The sequence below is a fragment of the Dendropsophus ebraccatus genome, chromosome 1 (genome assembly GCF_027789765.1).
Source record: "Dendropsophus ebraccatus isolate aDenEbr1 chromosome 1, aDenEbr1.pat, whole genome shotgun sequence".
NCBI lineage: Eukaryota > Metazoa > Chordata > Amphibia > Anura > Hylidae > Dendropsophus > Dendropsophus ebraccatus.
The window spans coordinates 68,630,796-68,654,215 of NC_091454.1; the positions used below are offsets into that span (position 1 = coordinate 68,630,796).

The window sequence follows — 23,420 nt, forward strand, 5'->3', positions numbered from 1 at the left end:
CAAAATGAATGTACATACATCACTTATATAACTATACCAAATTATAAAAAAGTAATAGAAAAAAAATATACACATTTTCCAAACGTAACACTGGGGCCTTATTTTCCAATCTAATAAACAAAAGATAGCAATACTAAGTTATATGTTACTAGTTTAATATATTTACATGCAGATAATAGAGATAGACTATTTCAGGCAGATGGAATATTGCCAATTGTTCAAAGATTTAACAGAGAAGGCACTAAATTGTCACTTAATTTCTTTGGTGAAATTTTGTTCCACATTTCCGATCATGGAAACAGCTTACGCTGACAATTTGCTTCTCATTCATTGATAAGAACAAATCATCATCAAGAGATTCTGTATGTTTTCAATGGAGCATTAACCATTAAGGCTACTTCAAATGTGATAATACTACATCTGCTCTACACATTCTTTCATTATGTCAATGCACAATGTTTAGGGACAGATTAATCCCAAAGGATATAGGGCCGCCACATTCCCTAACTTTAAACCCCATTTTTTTCTGTGGCAATAGAAAACCTATAGGTAACAAATACTAAAAGTTAAACATGTAAACAAATGTTAATAAGAAATGGGGGCTAAACATGCTAACTAATGCAAAATAGGAATTATTTTCCAAAAGTGTTAAATACAGATGAACAAACCTCAAACAGGCTCAGGTTTGTCTGAATCTGAATGCCCTGTATTTGATTACCAGTGGCTGAAGTTGTTCCATGCCATAGAGCTATAGGCTGTATCTACTGTATGTTTTCCAGGACTCCATAGAGCTGTATCCAACTTCTCCACCGGTAATCAAATGCAGATCGTTTGGGTCTGGATGAACCTGTGTGTGCTCAAGGTTCGCTCATCTCTTGTGTTTAATACTCTTAAAGCGTAACTGTCATATTTTTTTTTATTACAGAAATCAGTAGTATAAGCGATTTTAAGGAACTCTGTAATAGGTTTTATCAGCCAAAAAAGCCTCCTTCTGTACTCAAAAAGCAATTTCCCAGCCTCCCCCCCCCCCTGACTTCTTATCTGTGCATTATCAGGCAAACACGTCTTCATTACAGAGAAGCCAGTGAAGACGTGTTTTGCTCTCTCCATTCTATCCTTATGGAGGGGGGAGGGGCCAATGGAGATGAGGGAGCAGGAAGAGGTGACATGAAGGTCAGCTGTTTGTAGACTCTCTGGGCACCTAAAACGCTAAATTCAGGTGTCAGAAAGGTCAGTGCTTATCTATGAACTTACTGAGAGAAGATTGCAGGGTGTTGTGCTTTGCAAGACTGCTCCGTGCTCAGTCACTCCTAACAGCCCCTCCCCTCTCCATAGCCACATAATGGACAGAGAAATCCTGCTTCTTCTGCAGGGAGGGGGGAGGCTGGGAGATTGCTTTTTCAGTCCAGAAGGAAACTCTTTTGGTTTATAAAACCTATTACAAAGTTTCTTAAAATCACTTGAACTGTTGATATTTAATGTTTTTTAAAAAAAAATGGCCCTGAAATGACAGTTACGCTTTAAGTTTCATTAGCACTATTAAATGGGCTTCAAAAACATAACTACTTTTTTTTCCAAAAACAGCTCCACTCTTGTCCTCTTGTCTACTTCAGGGGAACTGAGTTGCATTAGCATACATATCCTGAGAACGAGTGTGGGGCTGATTCTGGAAGAAAGCAACTTTGTTTTTCCTGGATTACCCTTTTAAGGTGCACCTTATATGAGTTACTCACTTTTCAAGTTATTGGACTTCATAGCAAACAGCAACGCAAGTTCAAAACAAACTCTCCCTTCTTCAAGCTTCCGTTGGTCTGTCAGAATTTTCCCCAACCAGTGCAAGACTTGGGCTAGCTCTCTCTCCGCATCACCACAATCTTGTACATCTATAAACAGCTGGACAGACTTCAAAAAATATCTTTCTGCCATAATAAAGGCCTGGCAGGATACAGCCAATGTCCCAAAGTTTGCGAGGGCTATGGCTTGGTTTCTTCTGTTGCCTGTTTCAGTAGCCATTTTAAGGGCATAGGAGTACCCTCTTGAAGATTCGAGTACCTTTTTATTACGCTTCTGTGCATTTGCAAGGAGATTATGCACAACACCACACTGAGTAGTACTGTCGGTTTCCTGCATTGAATCTAAAAGAGGCATTAAAATATGGCAAGCTTGCTCAAAATGGCCATTCAAAATATATAGCCAACCTAAAAACAGAGAGGACTCAAAAGCTTCTTCTTCACTGGTCCATCTCCCTAATTCTACAGCCCTTTTAGTATAACCAATGGCACCAGACAGAAGACTTCGCTGGAGGTAGAGCTTAGCTAAAAGAAGACACAGCGTTCTCTGAGCTTTCACATCTCCACTTTCATATGATGACAGTAGTGCATGCTTTAAGTAAGGGGCAGCTTGAGCTGGAATATGATTGCCTTTCAGTGGATAACCCATAATTTTGGATATATTTTGCATAACTACACCAACTCTCCACAAAGGAGATGGCATTATTTTCATGCCAACTGATTTATATAGTCTGGCTGACGCCAAAGCAACATGAGGCAGGTATTTTTTATCATACAAGAAACTTAAAATGGGCATCAAACTTGTATTGGAATTCAAAGTTTGGGAGCATGAAGTAATAAGTAGAAATTGCAAGCGTTCTAGAAATGGTAGGGCTTCATCATGCCTCCCTAGCTGATAGAGTAACCGAAATATAAGGAAGCAAGTACGAGACTCTAAGGAGGCATTGTTAACTATTACGGCTTTCCTAAAAACATATTTTAGCACCTCAAGCTCATTCTCTGAGCAAAAATTATGCTGCAATATGCAAGTTAGAAGACTGGCAGCTTTTTCTAGCAACAGTTCCTGCTTAGATTTCAAATTTTGCTTCAAGTAGATAGCGGATAAATTCCCATACAAGGCAGCCAAAAGTTGCAAATCTAGAAATCCATGGCTAATGGCACTTAAGGCTTCTTCAAAGTAAACTCTTGCCTGGGATAACTTCATCCTTCTGGCACAAATCCGTCCCAGAAGGAAACAACATCGTATGTGAGCCCAAGACATGTTATTCCTTTTTGCCCAATTCCGAGATGTTTCCAGGTACATTACTAAGTCTTCCTCTTCTGAAAACCCATAAAATGTGGAATTAAGAAATGACATTGAGAGATCATATAAGGGCTGGAAGTGAGAATCATAGCCCTCTTTATTGAGAAATGTCAATACGGGATCAAAGACTTCTGAATCTTCTACGTCTCCAGCGTTTAAGTCAACAAAGAACTTTGGGTCATCAATATCCTCTTGTCCGTGCACATGGAAGCCTTCCACTTCATATTTCCATTCTGAATCTGGACTTGATTTCTCAGACACACTGCATTTTGAAGATTCACTTATAGCTTCAATTTCCTCCCAACTATCAGATATTTGTGCTTCACCAAACTTCTCCTTGGCACCTGGAAATGTGTAATTAAGGTTTATTATTATTTAAAGTGTCAATATATTTCACCTCCCATGATATGACTGGTAGTTATGAGGCCTGGGGCCTAATAAAAGCCTCCATGTCTGCCATTTAGTACAATTATTTAGCCTTGCAAATAGTACCAATGAAAATATTAATTCATCCCACAGTCCCTTAGCTCCTTGAAATGGAAAATATGGAAATATGTTTTGTTTTTTATTTTAGAGAACAATGTAATTCTATTGTGCAAAATTAATAAAGCAAAAAAAAAAATCTGTAGCATATCACATTGTTATTTATATAATTGTACTGAACCACAAAACGAAGTTCTTAGATGTCATAGTGAATAGCGAGGGAGGGTCTCTAAAGTCCTCCATTGTCTTGTCATTGTACATGTGCTTACTGCATCCTGAGAACAACCCTGCACCTACTGCACTAGCATTGGACAAGCTTTCAACTTGAAACCACAGAATCGTACTACATGCCTCTGGAGTCGAGTTGAACACTATCTGACATGTGTAATTCAGTGGGAGTGCTGGCTTAACACACACAAGCCGAGTTACAGAGTCAGAATAGTAAATTTACTCTTAACTGCAATGTTGCTTCTCTAGATACTGTTAGGAATTAGGGACATGACACATGACACAACGACAGATAAGCCCTGGCACCCGCCCCGCTGTCCCTGTCTACTTGCCTCAGAAACCCTAGGCGGCAACGGACAACTGGAGGCAAACCCTGATCTTAACTGAGTGCAACACAGAACAAAACAAGACAAACACATACAATAAGGCAAAGTCAGAGGTCCGGGTCCATAACAAATGAGCATCGCAGTACAATACAGAATCCAAGGGGGTAGTCAAATAGTCAAGAGCCAGAAGTCAGATAACCAGAAATACAATGCAGGATATAACACTAGGTCAAGATACACTAGTAAACTAGGCACTATCGCAGGCAAGGGACACATGAATGGGGAGGATACTTATAGGGCTTGGAGTCCCAGCCCCAGGCTTGATTGGGGCCAAAACTCCAGCCCCAGGACACATACTATAGAGTCACTGGCGGTGGCAGCCACTAATCAATGCAGCAAGACACATATCAGCTGTGCCTCGTCTGCGACATAATGAATGGACGCCGACGCGCCCCCAGCAACACCATCTTTGCACCCCTAGCAACCAGCCAGGCCGATCTCTAGGGATGCCGTCAGCTCCCCTGTAAGGCCGGTCTCACGCTCCGGGCATCTGACAGATACACTCTTCGACCCAGGTAACGATGTTTATTGGCCTTGTACGATGAATATATCTGTTATATTTAAATGTAAATTGTGATCTAGCTATAGGTCTAAGTTGGCCAGATATAAATAACAGGGAACATTTAGGTTCTCTCAGCTCTACAGAATAACTTACTCGATTGTTTACAGCTACTCCACAACTACACAGCTACCCAGGCACACAGCTAATTTTCATGTGTATTTTGATCATTTCACAACCACACCCATTGTTTACATTAGGAATCGACACCCATCTATGCAAAACAATTGTCTGCATGTGGTCTTGAAAACCAAGGCACAGAAAAAAATGTCTTGTCACCTACAGTATGGGTAGCCAGGATGTGGCATACAAAGTGGAAATCCATGTCAGAAATTAGAGGTTTGGCCTCAGGTTTTCTGATATAGATACACAATATGTTGCTTTGATAATGCTAAAAGTGACTTTATATCATCAAAAAGACATAAATGAGAACAGCTTTATTGCAAGGCTTTGTGATGTGGTTCCTGTTATAAGAGGTAAAACATCTTACAAATGAGTAAAAACTATGAAATACTATTTATTACTTATTTGTCTATACATTATAACATTATACCACTCTAACTAGCCTAACTGTGACTGTGTAATGCGAATGTGAGTTCCCATAAAGCACTGCTCACTTGTAAAAGGAAACAAGAGAATGTTACTATAAAGAGAATTTAGCTATAAAGAGAAGTGGCAATAAGACATAACTATAAAGCTTGTAAGTATAACTAAAATATAGCACTAGATATACACATTTACCACATTTAAGAAAATTACATTTATGTCTTTTAGTTCATAACATCTTACCTGGCTGAGATTTCAGATATATTTCAACTGGATCCAAACCATCTGCAAACACAGCAGAATTTTCAATTCACTGCACAATGGTGTCAGAATTAGATTAAGTACTATATGTGTGCACACATTATATGACACATGATAAGTCATCTATGTACAGTATCATGTTTTATACTCTAGTAGAGACAAACACAGAAAGGTCACAAATTTATAAAAGAGAAAAAAAAGTTATGCTGCATTAACACATCTGGTGTCAGCAGATCTTATGATGTTGCTAATTATATAATGTAAGCCCTGATGCTGACATATTTGGTGTCACTTAAACTGATTCAACATATATTTTACCTAACCGGATAACCTCTTTAATGGCAGAGTTCAGGGGGGAGAAAGATTGAGAATGTTGGATTTCAACTTGCCCAATCTTTTGTTTTAACAAATGAAAACCTGCTGCTAGTGGTGTATGGCAGAGGCCTATTACCCTTCCTTATTGAGGAGACATGCACGATTGAATAGGTAAAGTGTGCATGTGTATGAGGTAGGTGGGGGTGGGGGTGGTGGTGGAAAAATAGCTGTCAGTTGAATGAGTGTTGGCCAACAGCTGTCTAAGCTTTGTAATCACCTTTAGATAATGAAAGAAGAATCCACTGACAGTACAAGAGTAAAGACAGATTATTATCCTTTTGTCAATATGCCGCTAAATATACAGAGTTAATCACATCAACATCAGCTTTGTTCTTCCTCACCGCTGTTAACTGCAACTCATCAATCCATCTAGCATCAGTAGAAAAGGATTGTAAAACGTACCCAGCCTGTATACCGAGCTGATGTCTGTCTGAGCCAGGCTGCTCAATAGCTCTACTGGGCCTTTCTGAGCATCTTCATCAAAAGAATTAAGGCAAATCTTCTCATCCTCACTTAGGAATAATAAATCCTTACCCCTGTAGAAATTCAATAAAAATATGATAATGGGGTTTTCAAGTAGGTAGTGACACAATTTGCTGAAAAAATGCTGTAGCAAATATCTATGAAAATCTGTAGGAATACACAATGCAGATATTTCTGTGCACAGCTATTCTACGGATCTGCATATTGCCTAGTTATTACCCAAAACAAAGGGGAGATGGGTTTGTGCAATTGTTTATTTGTGCAAAAATGTGTGATTTTTGCAAAATTTTGCATAAGAATTGAAAGCTTTGTGCAAAAATTTGTGACTATTCTACATCAGTTTCTGTGAATACATGGATAAATTCCCCATATAGACTTGAACAATGAAATGTTTCTATGGCTATGTTCACACAACGTCAAAAATCATTTTTGCCTCGATTAAACTGACTGCAATGGCAATGCACTGAAGTCAATGGGAAGACGAATGTCCAATGCACACAATGCATTAAATAACTGACGTTTTTACCGCGGACATCAAAATAATTAACATGATCATTACTTTCGGACGTCTTTTGCAAACAGCGGACGTTTTTTATTAGTTGTTCGCACACAGTTTCTCTTTTTCCACCGTTCTTTCTCCATTTTTACTATTAAATTCAATGTACTTTCAATGAAGCCGCACCCAAAGGCCAATTAGTCACCCCAAACTAGAATAATGTACCAGCAGCCGTCATTGTACTATGGGAAGGCTAGGAAGCTAAATGACGTCCGTTATTTTAGACTCAAACTAACGGTCGCCATTTTAAACGGAGCTCAAAAGACGTTGTGTGAACATAGCCTATGGTTGACACTGCTTACTTGCTAGGTTTCACCACAATAAAGGAATTTTAAATCTATTGACTGATATCTAATAAAACATAGTATTTGGATTTAGCCATTGCATTTGCATATGTGAAAGGTTATACTGCATATCTATAATGTGATGTCAGATCTTATAAAACTTCTGTGTGCCTTTGGATAAAATTAGAGACTAATGGTGCAGGATATGTACCATCTATAAGCGCCGTATTACAGAGCTTATATGGAGCTGTAATGTAGGCAGGCGTACTTTAAAAACAATGGAGATACATTTCACTGACTTAGGTTCTGTTTACTATTACATGGTATCTGACTATAACAGGAGCCATGACATTGTTACAGATCTGTTACATGATGAATCCAAAGAGTGGACCCTACTAACTTATAATGGGGTCTGTAAGGTATTCTGTTGAGATTCCCATAGTTTTGAAGGAAAAATAAATCTGCATTTGCTGTTAAAAATGATTCCAACTGATGGTAACCCTAACCAAACTCCCAATATACTGTACACTCTGAACACCAAGGTATAATACACTGGGCCTAACTTGATATGCTTGCTCAATGTGCTGGGCATTCTCTAATGATGCTGTATAACTTTTCAGGCTTTTTTAATATTTTTTTTACAATCTGCATGCAATGCAGTGTTGTTCACATGCACCAAAAAAAGAAAGAAAAGAGAGGTGAGACATAACATGGTACTCACTAGCAGAGGAGGCAAGCTGTGGTGAGCAGAGAAGAGCTACACTCTCTCCAGCTCCTCAAGGTACAAAAGTCAACAAAAACCTCAAGGTGTTGTGACTTAAAGAAGCAATCCCTGCAAATCTGTTACTATGTGGCATGCTAGACACCTTGCATCCGTGTTGATCCGCTTTTTTATTGACTTCCATTATAAAAGAAAGGACCAAAACTCATCCGTTGTTTTTAATGTACACAAAAATAATCTCTGCTACGTTTTTGTGTATGTACAAATCAAAATGGATGCACACAAACGCATCTGTTTTTTTCATCCATTTTTCATCCGTTTTTTTTTTTTGCAAATGGATGGATGAAAAAACGTAGTGTGAGCCCAGCCTTAGCAGAAAATTAGAGTGGGGTATGTGTGCAGCAAAAGTTTCTTTCTCTATTCACTCCAATTTGAATCAAATCACTGCTGCAAGACATAACCTTCAGCAAGTTTTGGCAAGGATGAGCGGCATCCATGAGGTCTAGGGCAGGACCGTAATGGAGCTGTTAGCTGGCTAACAAAGACAATGATAATAATAAATACAGTAAGTACAGAACAGTGTACATCATCAAGGTGGCCTACAGGTCACAATAACATTTTTGCTGGGAGTGCCTCTTTATAGAGGCAGAAGATCAGGGGGAAGGTCTGCCCCCTGCAGTGTCCTGGCTGTGGGAAGAGTGACTGATCAGGCGTTGCCCACCAGTACTCAGCACAATAGGTGGATGTGCACATTGCTAGACACATTACACATCAGTGGCACCCTGCTATGCCACTGGATCGTTTTATAACAGCAATTAAAAAGGCAAACATGGTTCACTTTTTATTCTCTAAATAATGAATATGATATTAAAAGGCAGAATAATTCTTATGAACGTCCATGTTTTCTCAAAAATGTTCATGATGTGTCATATAAAAAGCACCTAGGCGTGTTACAGATGGGATCAATTAGATGATACAGTCAGCTTGATACTTAAAGGGAACCTGTCAAGGGACAAGGGAGATTAAAGGGAACCTGTCACCCCCCGTGCCGGGGTGACAGGCTCCCGACCCCCCGTTAGAGCCCCCTATACTTACCTAATCCCGCCGGGTCCCGCTTCTGGAGGTGGTCGGGTGATGAAGATCTCAGCCGCTGCAGCCCGGCGCGCGCGCTGAGAGATGAGTCCAATGCTCATAGAGAATGACGGAGCGCTGGACTCTCCTGTCATTCTCTATGGGTGTTGGACTCATCTCTCAGCGCGCGCGCCGGGCTGCAGCGGCTGAGATCTTCATCACCCGACCACCTCCAGAAGCGGGACCCGGCGGGATTAGGTAAGTATAGGAGGCTCTAACGGGGGGTCGGGAGCCTGTCACCCCGGCACGGGGGGTGACAGGTTCCCTTTAATCTCCCTTGTCATCTACATTTACAGTACATTCATAGCAGTCAGGCAAATCATCTCTATTTTATGAGTCGTTTCATGATGTCAGTTACATTTAATAGCTCTGGCACTTTAGATACCGAACGTTTGGATGACAAACAAAAGCATTTTGCTAGAGAAAAATCTGGTTTCTATAAGTGATAGTCAGTAATTCTCACAGTCTATAGGTCCAACACAAACTTATGTTACATGGCAGTGAAAGATTCAAGTTGGTGTTAAAGGGGTAGTGTGGCGCTAAAAAATTATTCACAGAATAACACACATTACAAAGTTATACAACTTTGTAATGTATGTTATGTCTGTGAATCGCCCCCTTCCCGTGTCCCACCACCCCCGCCCGTGTACCCGGAAGTGTGTGGTGCATTATACATTACCTGATCTGTGTTGAGGCCGTCCGCCATCTTTTGCCGCGTCATCAGCCGCTCAGCCGCGATTGGCTGAGCATAACTGTGCTCAGCCTATCGCGGAGGGGGGACGGCAGCAGTGATTCGGCCGTCCGTCCGAAGATGACGTTTGGCACAAGATGGCGGACGGCCTCGACATGGATCAGGTAATGTATAATGCACCACACACTTCCGGGTACACGGGCGGGGGTGGTGGGACACGGGAAGGGGGCGATTCACAGACATAACATACATTACAAAGTTGTATAACTTTGTAATGTGTGTTATTCTGTGAATAATTTTTTTAGAGTCGCACTACCCCTATTAGAAATCAGGTGATATACAAAAATGTAAAGAATTGCCATCTGCTGATTTTTCTGTTTAAGAAAAAAAATTGGCGTATAAGTAAAAAACATGGACCTATAGTAATAATAAAAAGTAAGATAGTCAGGCTGAAGTAATAGTACCGCCAAGTGGATTATCACATTAAGTACATGTTTAAATTGCATTGTGAGACAACAAGGTTGGAGCAATAGCACCACCAAGTGGATAATCCTAATATCTCATATTTTCCATGAATAAATGATTGTTTTATTACTTTCTTAAAATGTCATTTTTTTAAATTTAAATAAAAAGAAAAAAAAATCCAATATTTTAAATACAAAGTAAAGGGGGGCGTGTCTAGCCGTCGGAGCAGATGGACGTGTAGTGGGAGCGCTCCGTCCTCATTAGCGTCTACCGAGCGACTGAGACCGCATATCGGCACCACAGTGACCCGATCGGACCCCAGGACACCCCAGGACTTAAGCAGCATGGCTGGCAAGGGGAAAAGCGGCCACAACCCGCTGAAATTAACTGCGTTCTTCTCCCGCACCGGATTCCAAGATGGCGCCGGCTCGAGCAGGAAGAGAAGCATAGCAGACGCTGCAGCTGCAGAGCGCTTGCAGAGAGGTGAGCCCATGAACACCGGGAATCGCTTCTCCGCATTAGCCACTTTGCGGGAGGAAGATGAGGGGTCTCCCTGCACATCAGCCAGACTGCCCGGGGGGACGGAGCCTGAGTTCAGTGAGAGAGAGGCAGGCAGCAGCCGGGCTTCGGGCTCTCCTCCCCCCTCCCCTATAAACTCCATTTATGCTGATCAGGAGTGCAGGGACAAGGACACTGAGACTGGCACATCCTGCATCCTGCAATTACCTGACAATAGCACAGGTTTCCCTCCTGATGATGCGCCTGTCACTATGGCCAACATTAAACTAATGTTCTCAGCACAGAGGGGATCGCTGAAACAGGACATTAATGAAGCCATTCAACCCCTGTCTACAGCTTTGCAACAATTAGAGGGGAGAGTGGATCACACAGAAGTGAAAATGGAGGAATTCTCCAATGCTCATAACTCCCTTGTAGATTCATATGATGAACTGGTGGAGGAAATAAAGTACCTCAAAGACAAAGTAGTGGACTTAGAAGATCGCTCACGGCGAAACAATGTAAAAATAAGGGGGATACCCGAAACAGTCCCACCAGATGAACTGCTCCACTTTGTCCAAAAATTTATCAAAGAGGTTCTTCCCGACTGCCCCAATCGAGAACTGACGGTCGACAGAGCGCACAGAGTCCCGCGCCCTCGCCACCTCCCTACTGATGTACCAAGAGACACTCTTGCTCGCATTCATTTCTTTCATGTGAAAGAAGCGCTTATGCAAGCTACAAGAAAGAACACAAAAATACCTGACAAATACAAAGATCTCTCTATCTTTGCTGACCTCTCGGCGGCAACACTACAATGGAGACGCACGTTGCTACCGGTTACCATCGCCTTGAGAGATGCACAAGTGCCTTATCGCTGGGGCTACCCCAATAAGCTCCTAATTTCCAAAGATGGGGAGATGCTGATTGTTAAAACGCCAGAAGATGGATCTAAACTCCTCGAGTCCTGGAACATTCCTATGGCAGAGATACCTACGCCAAAAGAGCCGCAGAAGACTAGGTCCGACTGGAGGTCTACATCCATTAGCAGACGCGGTCGGGGCCGCGCTCGTTGAGGACACTACTGTATGAGAGCTGTTTGCTGAGAACCTGCACTAGTCGATCTGGTCCGACTCTACACGAACTTTGGCCCACCCAGGCTTCGGGACTTTGTTTTATTTTTCCCTATTTCCCGAAGAGTCTTTGGTTTTTCTGTGCCACCGTTGGCACCTTGTGTGCGATGTTTTGGCTGTTGGTCCTACGGCCTTTAGATGTTGTCTTGTTTTACATGTTATTTTTGTTTTTTTCTTTCCTATATGCAGGATCTGTGACACGTTATGTTAGGGAGCAGGCCAATGGTCGCAATGGGAGACGTCGCTTGAAACTCACCTTTGATACTCGCCTTATGAGCTATAGGTATATGCTAAATGTACGTTTGTTGCCATGGTGATTAAAATACTGTCTTACAATGTGAGGGGCTTAAACTCTCCCCAACGACGTTCACACTTTTGGGCAGAGATTAAGCGACAACGTTGTGATATAGTTTGTGTCCAGGAGTCACACATTATACAGTCAGATGCCCATAGAATTAAACATCCCTCTTTTCCAGTTATCTGTCATTCCCATTTTACCGCAAAACGCAGGGGCGTATTTGTAGCTTTTAAGAATTCATTAGCTGTGCAACTACATGCACAACACATAGACCCGGGGGGGAGATATATCATTATTATATGCACCATTAACAATGTAGACTACACAATTTGCTCCCTTTATGCACCGAATGAGGGCCAACTTCAATTCATCCACAAGGTCAACCGTCTAGTCAATAAATACAAAAAAGGATACGTCCTATACTGTGGAGACTTCAACCTGGTCCCAGATCTATGCAGAGACACTACACACAAAGGTAACAGAACTCGCCCTTCACTGGACCAATTCCTTTGGGACAATGAACTATATGATACTTGGCGAGTACAGCACAGCACTGAGGCTGACTACACCTTCTTTTCCAGTTCAGCCAACTCCTATTCCAGAATAGACTTGATAATAGTAGATTTCCCCCTCCTGCCACTAGTTGACTCCACGTCTATAGAGACCAGGACTTGGTCAGACCACTGCCCTATCTCTGTCAGCCTTAGGGAATCTTATAATGTGTCACCCACTTATCTTTGGCGTTGCAATTCTCATTTACTGTCCCACCCACAACATAAAGACATTATCAAAACAGCTTTGTCCCAGTATTTTGATGAGAATGACACGGACGACATTAATATCAATACATTATGGAACGCCCATAAGGCGGTTATTAGGGGAATCTGTATGAAGGTAGGCTATCAGGTGAAAAAAGCTAGAACCAATAACATTAAGGATCTATTATCTAAAATTCAGCAACTTGAAACCCAACACAAATCCTCTAAATCCCCAATCCTTCTCCAGGAAATAAATACTCTTAGAAATGACCTCCGCCTTCTCATGCTTCATGAGTATGAAAGGAAACTATGTAAAACTCGTTCCCTCTTCTACGCTGAGGGTGATAAGGCAGGTAAGCTGCTTGCAGCTAAGCTTAAAGCCCAACACGCAAAGTCCCGCATACCCTACATCATAGATGAGAACACCAACGGGAAACTCCTGAATCCTCGTGATATAGTTGACGCCTTCCAACAATTTTACTACAAACTTTATAATTTAAAGGATGACAGTTTAACACACCAACCAGCTACGGCTGACATAGACTCCTTCCTTCACAAGCTACATCTCCCCTCCTTAACCAGTGCCCACCTTGAAACTCTTAATGCCCCTTTTACAATCCGAGAAATAGAAACTCAAATCAAGTCTCTTCCCCTAGGCAAATCACCAGGCCCAGACGGGTTATCCAATCATTATTATAAAGTATTTTCTGACATTTTAAACCCTTATTTACTTAGGTTCTTTGGCGAGGCCCGGGAAACTGGTTCCTTCCCCGAAGAAAACCAATTAGCTCTTATCGTTACCCTCCCTAAACCCGGGAAGCCTCCAGACAAACCGGCTAATTTCAGACCAATTTCTCTCCTAAATTCGGACGTTAAACTTTATGCAAAAATCCTAGCTTCAAGGTTAGCTGACATTCTCCCCTCTATAATTAATCCCGATCAAACGGGTTTCATGAAGGGGCGCCAAGCCTTCGAGAACACCCGCCGGGTAATTAACATTTTTCACCAAATCAATCTTACAAAAATCCCGGCTGTGGCAATATCGCTTGATGCCGAGAAGGCGTTCGACCGCATTTCCTGGTCGTACGCCTTCTCGGCTCTACAAAGCTTTGGTTTCTGCGGTCCGATTCTTAATAGCATTAAAGCCCTGTACTCAGCCCCCTCGGCCAAAGTTTATAATAATGGAGTCCTATCCAAACCGTTAGCTATATCTAATGGAACGAGGCAAGGGTGCCCCCTCTCCCCCCTAATATTCGTGATCTCCATTGAACCACTAGCCCATGCTTTTAGAGCTGCAGCAGATGTACAAGGTATTAGCATAGGTGAGGACGTCCATAAGGTTTCACTTTATGCTGACGATATTATCCTCACCCTGGCTAACCCTAAACGTTCCCTCCCTAGTGCGCTCGCAATATTAGACACGTTTGCCAGGGTTTCCTATTATAAATTGAACCAATCCAAATCTGAAGCCCTACCCTTTCACCTCTCTAACTCGCTGGTGACTAAATTAAAAAAGGATTATTCCTTAGACTGGCAATTACACTCCATCAAGTATCTGGGAGCTCACATGACTGCCAATTTGACCCTACTGTATCGCAACAACTATCTTCCCCTTCTACACAACCTGCAGCTGGAAGCGGACAGAATGACATCTTTAGAAATTTCATGGGTCGGTCGAGTGGCCTCTTTTAAAATGCTGCTCCTCCCCCGTCTAATGTACTTATTCCGAGTCCTTCCTATCTCCATACCCGGGGGCTTCTTCCAAAAGGTCCGCTCTATGATTATGCGGTTTGTGTGGAACGGAAAGAGACCAAGAGTCGCATACCATATACTTATCAGACCCCCTTTACTGGGAGGTATTGGCGTACCTGACCTACATCAGTATTATCAGGCCACTATTCTGTCACAAGCACGAGATTGGTGGACTGTGTCCTCTTCATGCAAGCCGTGGGTGCGGGCTGAGGCGGCCCTCTGCGATATTGACTTACCGAGCCTCCCCTACGTTTATATATGGTCAACGAGTCGCAGACGGTCCCCTCTCTCCCCCCCTATGCTGGCGGCTGTTAAGTGTTGGCGCCAAACTCATAATTCTCGAGGCATCTCTCGGCCAGTCCTCTCTCTTGCAATCCCCCTGTCTGCCCTGTCAGGAGCCTTGCCTGCCTCCTCCAGAGGGACTCTTGCACAATGGATGGGAAAAGGCATAAGTAAAATTAGGGACTTGTGTGACGGCAGTACCCTCCATGATTTTCGCTACCTCCAAAGGAACTTTGATGTTCCCTCTAGAGATTTCTTCTTATTCCTCCAGATTAGGCATTGCTTAACTCATTTGCCCAACGCCACAATACTTTGGAATGATATGATCCACACTACCCTCATGGGTCGGTTGAAGGGTCTGAGACCTTTATACAACGCTTTGGGAGACTTCCACACTTTTGTGAAACCCCCTGCGATTTTAAAATGGGAAAATGCGTTACACAAATCCTACTCAGAGGAGGACTGGTTGAGAGCTTATAAATGGGCCAATAGATCAACCATGGCTATCCCACAAAAGGAAAATACTCTTAAAACGAGACTACATTGGTACTTCACCCCACAGAAGATACACCAGTTTTATCCTGCCTCCTCCCCTCTCTGTTGGCGTGGGTGCGGTGATATTGGTACTCTAATGCATGTACTGTGGGATTGCACATGTCTTCGACTATATTGGCGGTCTGTTAACAATTTGGTAAATACTGTTTTAGATCTGCAGGTTGATCTAACCCCTGCCCAGGCTATGGTTTTACTGGACCTCCATGTGGTGCCAGCAGTAGACAGAATGTTGTTTTGTAAGATCATTAACATTGCCAGATTAGTTATAACGCGACACTGGAAATCTTGCACTATCCCAACTTTGCAGGAAGTGGAGGATAGCGTGCAACATTGCTATACTATGGAACGCCTAATCTCTCTATCCAGATCAACTATAATTGCCTTTCAAAATGTATGGGGAAAGTGGTGCGCCAGCCCCTACTGCAAGAAATAAATTCTTTGATGCCTCATACCGGGTTCTACATATGGTACGGACTACTCTCCCATTGCGGCCACCAAGACAAGACTAGTTACACAACTAGTTCAATGTACTACTGCTTCTATGTTACTCAACGAATACCTGCTCCTCTCTCTCTCCTTCTCTCTATCTTTTGGTTTTCGCAAGCCGATCCTGTCGTTGCTGTTTGTTAATTTCTGTTTGTTTTGATACTTACCTATTATGTTTATTGAGAAGATGCTTTTTTCGGTGTTTATGCTAACATTCCGGTGTACTCCATACCCTTATTATATCATTAGCTAGTTCTTCCCGCCTCTCTCAGATATGCTCTACAGTCTAGCATGTCATGGACTCTTTTGGTCACAATCAGAGGGGCGTAGCCTTCACATGCTTTGTCCGTTTATGGAGCCTCCGGTACTATGTACACTGTCATTAGCATTGTATTTACTTGTACTTTTGTGTATGTTATGTATCTATATATAAAACCTGAAAAATTCAATAAAAATTATTGAAACATTAAATACAAAGTAAAATATACCAAGAGTGTTAAAGTATTAAATGGGAGGTGGGTGCATTTTAATCTCAATTGAATTAGAAACTCAAACTATTTGTTATACCAGTCTAGCATTGTATGTAAAACAGAGAGTCAGAATGCAGAGTGAAATCAACATTTCCTTGTATTACATCATGTCTGGCCAGATATGGCTCCTCCCAGCAAAAAAATGGGCTGTTTTCCAGGGCCAATGATCAGAAATCCCTTTTAATTGCTAGCTATACACATTTATAGGTTGTTAGCCCCTACTAGTTGTGGCTCCATGAAGCCAGAACGTTGTCTTGCATCTATATGGATGTGTGTCGGGAACAAAAACATTTGAATAATTCTTTGGTTATTAGACAAAGTTCTAAGTAAGGGATGAAGTTCAGTCTGTTTTTTTCTGTGAGCCATATGAATTCTCTATATGCTACTGAATGTGCCATTGCAAAGGTACTTACAAGGGTTTTAAGCAGTTGGGATCAACATGTTTGGTTTGGACAAAACCAGTGGCCCCAGTAGTAGGACATTTCCCCACAAACCACTTGAGTCCGGGGACAAAGAAGCCGACAACCTCGATGGCATCACCCCTGCAGTAGCTGAGCTCATCCCATTCTGTGGCTGAGTGGTTCTCTCTAGCAGTACATTGACCCAACCCTAATGAAAAGGAGAAATTTAACAACACAAATAGATATAAACAAAATGTACAAAACATATGTTGGCAAATTATAAACAGTATGAATACTTGCTCTATAAGAGCAATGCATACAGAATATAAATAATGATTTCTTATTCAGACTCGAGGGTGGCCTTGGTGGCTTATATGGAGCCTTATATGGAGTCTATGGAGCTAGCCAGCTAGCTCCATAGACTCAAGCTAGCCCCATTCTCCCATCTACACAGCCTATCTATGCTTATGTTACTTACGACAAAGAAATATGCTTTAGGTTTTTTTGTTTTTTGTTTGTTTTTTTAAGTTGGCAGAGGGTTTTTACAAGAATGAACTATTGAGTATTTCACCATTTACTACACTAAATAAGATCTAGCATCTAGAAAAATAACCAGCTTATGATAGCATCACCACATACGTGGGTTTGTGTTGAATTTCTGTCTACCCTTGACTTTTGTTCATAGAAGAATTACAAACAGATGTTGTTATAGGGGATTGTAATGTATTTCTTTACTTCAATGTAAACTATTGTCATGCAGTACATTTTCTTTAGAATTCAAAGTTTGCATAAAGAAGTCTTTATATGCTCTGATGATATCTGTTTGTTAGTGTAGCCAACATTCAGACTGTGACTCTAGGCCTGATTTTGTCTCTGTCTTTGTCTGAGAGTTTTTCTACATTTGTGCTAGCCAACATATGGCTATGTTCACACATAGTACTGACAGTGGTACTGACAGGGCAAAATTATAATGAAAAGACTTGCACAGCTTCTGTGTTTTAAATCCAATCCTGGTTTTGGAAATACTATGCTTAGTGAATATAGCCTAAAGTGTTTGTTACTGGCTTACATGAATCGGTACTACAACTCTAATAACTCACAATAATCCTAAGAGAGTAGCTGCTTAATCTTCCAGCAGGTTCTCTGTTCCTGGCTGCTGCAGACACCCTTATTCAGTGTGCACCCTATTAGCTGCAGTCATCCTGGTGAATAGTAGTCATTATTTCTGACTTGTATTTATTTCTTTTGTGTTTACTGATGGAGGTTTCCTATCCTGCTTTACCAATATGACTTGGAGACATCTGAGAACAGTGGGCCATTATTAGGGGCCCAGGAAGGCATCTGCTGAAGGTAAGCTCTAGTTCTGCAGCCTAGTGACTTGCTAGTATTTGTTACATGGTGTCCATAACTTAACTGACCTCCTATGAGTGTGGTACTATGCTGTTTATGATACTCATATTAACTATTATAGGAGTTATGTACAGTGCATAAAACAGCTCTGCTGTTTTCAGCTTCCTAACCATCCCTAGCTGCCGTAAATGTAGATATGCCTAAAATACAGCATGGGTAAGGGAATGACCCTTTAAAGGGAACCAATCAGCACTCAATCAATCAGATTGTGCTGATATGGTTCCCAGCTGTACAGGGTAGATCTACTATGTAGCTCCCCAAGGCTACCAGCCATGTCTGCAGCAGTAGCTATCCATCAGGGAGAAAAAATTCTGGTGCACAAGGTCGGGAGAGAGGTGGCAACTAACTATCTGGGTAGGGAGTCACCATGACTAGTCACGGCTCTCTGCCTGTCCACATGCTCTGCAGGAATGATTGACAGGAAGAGGAGACTAGTTGCCACTCTCTCCCAGCCTTGCAAACCGGTATAAAACTCCTTTTTCACAGATCTAAAACTACCGCTGCAGATGCGCCACATTGGAGTATTTTCTGGCTTTTTGGGCTAAAATATTCTTCAAAATGAGGACTAGATGCTGCCCATGTGAACCAATGCTAAGGGTTATAGTTTGTATTTAATTTTACTTGGCCAGAGCCACCAGTGAACAATTACTTATTAGCTTTGTTAAGGAAGTTAAAGAATACAAGGAAACTTTTCACTGGTATCTACAGCTAACAGAGTGTTACTAAAGAGATAATGAATAAACTATTATAACAAAACAGAGTCACTTCAAACAGTGGATGATATTAACCACTCTATTTGTAGAAGTGATAAGCCAGTACAAAGTAATATTTGCCTGTCTCTCTTTCAGTGTAAATGTTTATTAATGCATCTTCATTTTCATTTATTGTACAAACATTCTTGGTACACTTCACTACTGGAACATGATGATACTATGCAATACAAAAGGGAGATTGTGCTGCTAGTAATTGATATATGCAGATGTAACAATAGCATGTCTGTGTGTGGTACGGTAAGGAACTTTACCTATTGGCTGAGATGTAATGTTCCGGCAGTTCTGTTCTGTCACGTTACAGGATGTTGGGTATGTTTTCAGAAACCATCTAAAGAGAGTGTAGAACATCTTGTCAGCTTTCTCATCCGCTCATTTTACTGCATGTCAACAGTCTTAGGAAAAGTGACATATTTAGCAACGATAAAACACTAACAGAACAATATACAGCATAACAACAAATAAATGGAAATGTATAATAACCCTATAGCTAAAAATAATCATTCTATACAGTTATCCCTGATGACAAATTCCTATAGTGAAGCGTTGGCCGTCTTCATCTCCCCTGAAGCCCTCTCACAGATGGAAGATAGCTCCATTTGTATCCACTAAATATAGCAGCAGATGGATATACCTTACATACACTGATACATTGGAGAAAAGAATCAGGGAAGCAAAGAGTTTTGTGCTGATGTATTTAGATCAAAGAGAAATGTCAAGACCGCAGGTAGAACAAGCAAGGTTTCCTGTCTGCTAGTTCCCAGATATAGAGTAGTAAGTAACTTTGGGGGAGGAAAACAGATACTCTGCTGCTGGGGTGGCATGCATATACACACACATAAAACCAGAAAATCTACACCATATTTAAACTGAATCAACCAGATGATTGTTATCAGTGTGCAGTTGATCAATGTACAGTATTAGTAAGTGTACTCACTGTATATACTGACAGCAGCCCTAAAGCTAAAATCAGCCTCCCCTTCTCCAGGCTGTGCTGCCCTGCTCTCTGGTGAGTCTGTTCATAAGATGGCCGACATGGAGGAGCATGTGACCATGCCCTACCCCCAGTGTCCACCACGGAACCTGTATAAGCCAGTGTGTCCGGGGGTGGGCATCACGACTTCAGGCCACAGTGACAAGTGTCCAAGCAAAAACACCAACAACCCCACTGCTATCACCACCTAGCAATTCCAGGCCACAGCTCTAGACTAACTGAAAGTGGGGTAGCCTTAGGCCTCAATCACACGTCCATAATTCTGTGCACAAATGCAGACAGAACATAGGACCAATATATTTCAATGGCCCCGTTTTCACATCCATACGTGTGTATCCGTCCGTGATCACTATCTTCAATGCAGAGTTCCATGAATTACGAAGACATTCACAGACATGTGAATATACCCTTAGTCTCCACTCTGAAAAGTCACATGATAATCAGCGCCAAAGACATGAAGTGGCGTGCAACTTTTTACATACAAAGTTAAAGCCAAAAAATGGCTTAAATAGAACTCTGATAATAAATCCGCTCCTATGTGTTCGTAGATGTGCAAAAATCTGTGCACGTCAGTTTTCTAATTTACAGTGGTGGATATTCTGTTAACAACAGAACAGTGTTTTTTAGCCCGCCCCAAAGAAAAAAAAAACACCAATGCTTTTTTTTGTATATTTGCATTTTTTCTGGCATTTTTTTGCTGTGTTTTTTTCTGGAGCTTTTGACTTGTGTGAATAATCTTGTTTGTGGTTTACTCATCTTTGTGTGCTGAACTATTTTTTTCCACTGCCATCACATGACCTAGCTACTGGACCACAAAATGTGACAAAAATGCCCCAAAAAAACAACAGCGTTTTTGAGACAACCAGAACGATCTCATTGAAGTCTATGGGAGGAAAGATGCCACAGTTTGCAGGGGGGAAAAGGCACACCCTCAGCATGCTGTCTCAAAAACACCAGAGAGGAGAGAAAAACTCCACACCAAAAGACAACATGGGGGACATCTATCAAACATGGTGTAAAGTGAAACTGGCTCAGTTGCCATTGGTGAAAATAAATGGCAGATTTTGGAAAAGCAGGTCGTAAATAATAAGCATAGGAATTACAGCCGTCATTATATGGAGTGTGCACCGCACAATGCAACGGCTGTATTTTAATAAATAACATCCACAAATAATGTTTATGATCATTATTTGCAGCCGCTATTTTAAATTAAAAGATGTTGTGTTGACATAGCCTTAAAGTGTAGAAAGTGTGTAAAACACATGAATTTGTGAATTGATTAGGTCATATGATCTCTACATATCCCAATAAGGCTATGTTCACACGTTTTTTTGGTTCTGTTTAAAAAGACGTCCGTCATTTTAAGCATGAAACAACGGACATCATTTAGCAGCATGGCCTTCCCTTAGTGCAATGACGGCTGCTGGTACATTATTCTAGTTTGGGATTACTAATTGCCCTTTGGGTGTGACCTGTTTGAAAAGTCCATTGAATTTAATAGTAAAAACGGAAAAAGAACAGTGACAATAGAAAGACTGTGTTTGAACAACTAATAAAAAACGTCCACTGTTTGCAAAAGACGTCCAAAAATAATTGTCATGCTCATTATTTTCACGTCAGCGGTAATAACATCCGTTATTTAATACATTGTGTGCATTGGACGTCCGTCATTACATTGACTTCAATGCATTGCATTGAAGTCAATTCAATTGCAGCAAAAACTGACGTCTTTTTAAATAGCAAAAGCAGCCGCCTTTCTCTTTTTTTGATGTTGTGTGAACATAGCCTAAAGGACAGCAAACTTCTATTGTGTATTATGAAACACTAAAGGCACTTACTGGTAGAAAGGATGTGGGAGGGGTTCGACTGCTATAATAGGCAGTAAGCCACGCTCCCCGGTGCTTAGTGACTGTCCCTCCCATGAGGACTCATCACCAACATCTTTAACATATACCACATCATTGACAGACACTGCTAGGAATTCTTTATCTTCCTCCACTTGTGCACCAGCATCGTGTACAACAGCTCTTGCATAGAAGCATCCTACAAGACATAAGATTCCACCATTAGTTGGTTTGACAATAACAATAGGCTATGATAATGCAATAAACATGACTTGGACATGAGGATACACTTATTGCAAACAGTCAGGACCCTATTTATGGCTTATGCTGCTATAGCCACTGACCCTGAATTTGCCTCAGTTAAACATTTATTTACACTTACCAATAATGGTCATAATTTGTATATATGTTATCAGTGGCTCAATTTATAAATGTAAATGCCTCTCATGACTCATGGCTAGGTATTATCCTCAGAAAGTGGCTGGATAACAACCAGCAGAAGCTAAATAATACCAATACACTGTATCTGAATAAATAACACAGAACACGGACGGACAGGGACAGTAATTCTAATCACATGCATACCAATGCCTTTATCGCAGAAATATCTACCTTGTTCCAATCCCTGGCTGTAGCACGCAAAGTTACAAGGATTTCCTCATAAATTTTTTTAGAAAATTTTACATGTCCACGTGTGAACATCCCCTAATAATGTAAGGGTGCCTTTACAGAGAGAGAGATTTATCTGACAGATTTTTGAAGCCAAAACCAGGAACAGACTATAAACTATAGACTGAGGTTTCTCCTCTTTTAAAATCCATTCCTGGCTTTGGCTTCAAAATCTGTCAGATAAATCTCTCTGTGTAAAGTCACCCTCACAGCCTGTGCACTAGGGCATAATCTACACCTGTGTGCAACACTGTGCCACAGCTCTCTATAAGCCGTTGACAGTATGGGGGAGGGCCAAGTCCTGAAGCTCTAATTGACTTCAATGGGCTCTTCAATAGACTGCATAAAAAAAAGTGAAATGTCACTTCTGTTTTGCGAGTTCCCTGCCTCCCATTGAGATCAATGAAAGTGTGGTTTGAGACTGTGTGGTTTTCACCCTGGAAATCAGCATGCAAAGAAATATGCTGCTATAAGCCATGTGAACAAAGCTTAACGTACCTTCTTGAAGAAGCAAACCAAGATACAGTGTTGCCAGTTCATCTTGATTTACAGATACTTGAATTTCTGTGTCTTCAACCAAGGCAGCATTCAACCAGTACCTCTCATCGAAGAGCAGATGTTCCAGAGTGCAAGCCACAATACCTGGTATAGCATAACCAAATATTCAACATTACTTTCACAGAATCATGTGCCAAGATGTTACAGACCAATTTCTTTAGAAGTATACTATGAATATGATGAATATCTTATAATGTGCTGCTCGGTACGTGGTCCAAAG

At 41.4% G+C, this 23,420-nt stretch overlaps 1 protein-coding gene across 1 annotated transcript in view; it reads right to left on the reverse strand.

The window, feature by feature from the left end:
* SH3TC2 (SH3 domain and tetratricopeptide repeats 2) overlaps nt 1-23,420 on the reverse strand; it is a 71,370-nt gene that overhangs the window by 19,349 nt on the left and 28,601 nt on the right. Inside the window, exons 6-12 of the mRNA XM_069972330.1 lie at nt 23,141-23,284; nt 21,968-22,172; nt 19,390-19,466; nt 16,968-17,163; nt 6,334-6,467; nt 5,539-5,580; nt 1,734-3,437 (exon numbers count right to left, since the gene is read on the reverse strand). Coding sequence (XP_069828431.1) covers nt 1,734-3,437; nt 5,539-5,580; nt 6,334-6,467; nt 16,968-17,163; nt 19,390-19,466; nt 21,968-22,172; nt 23,141-23,284 — 2,502 coding nt within the window. The remainder of the gene's footprint in view (nt 1-1,733; nt 3,438-5,538; nt 5,581-6,333; nt 6,468-16,967; nt 17,164-19,389; nt 19,467-21,967; nt 22,173-23,140; nt 23,285-23,420) is intronic.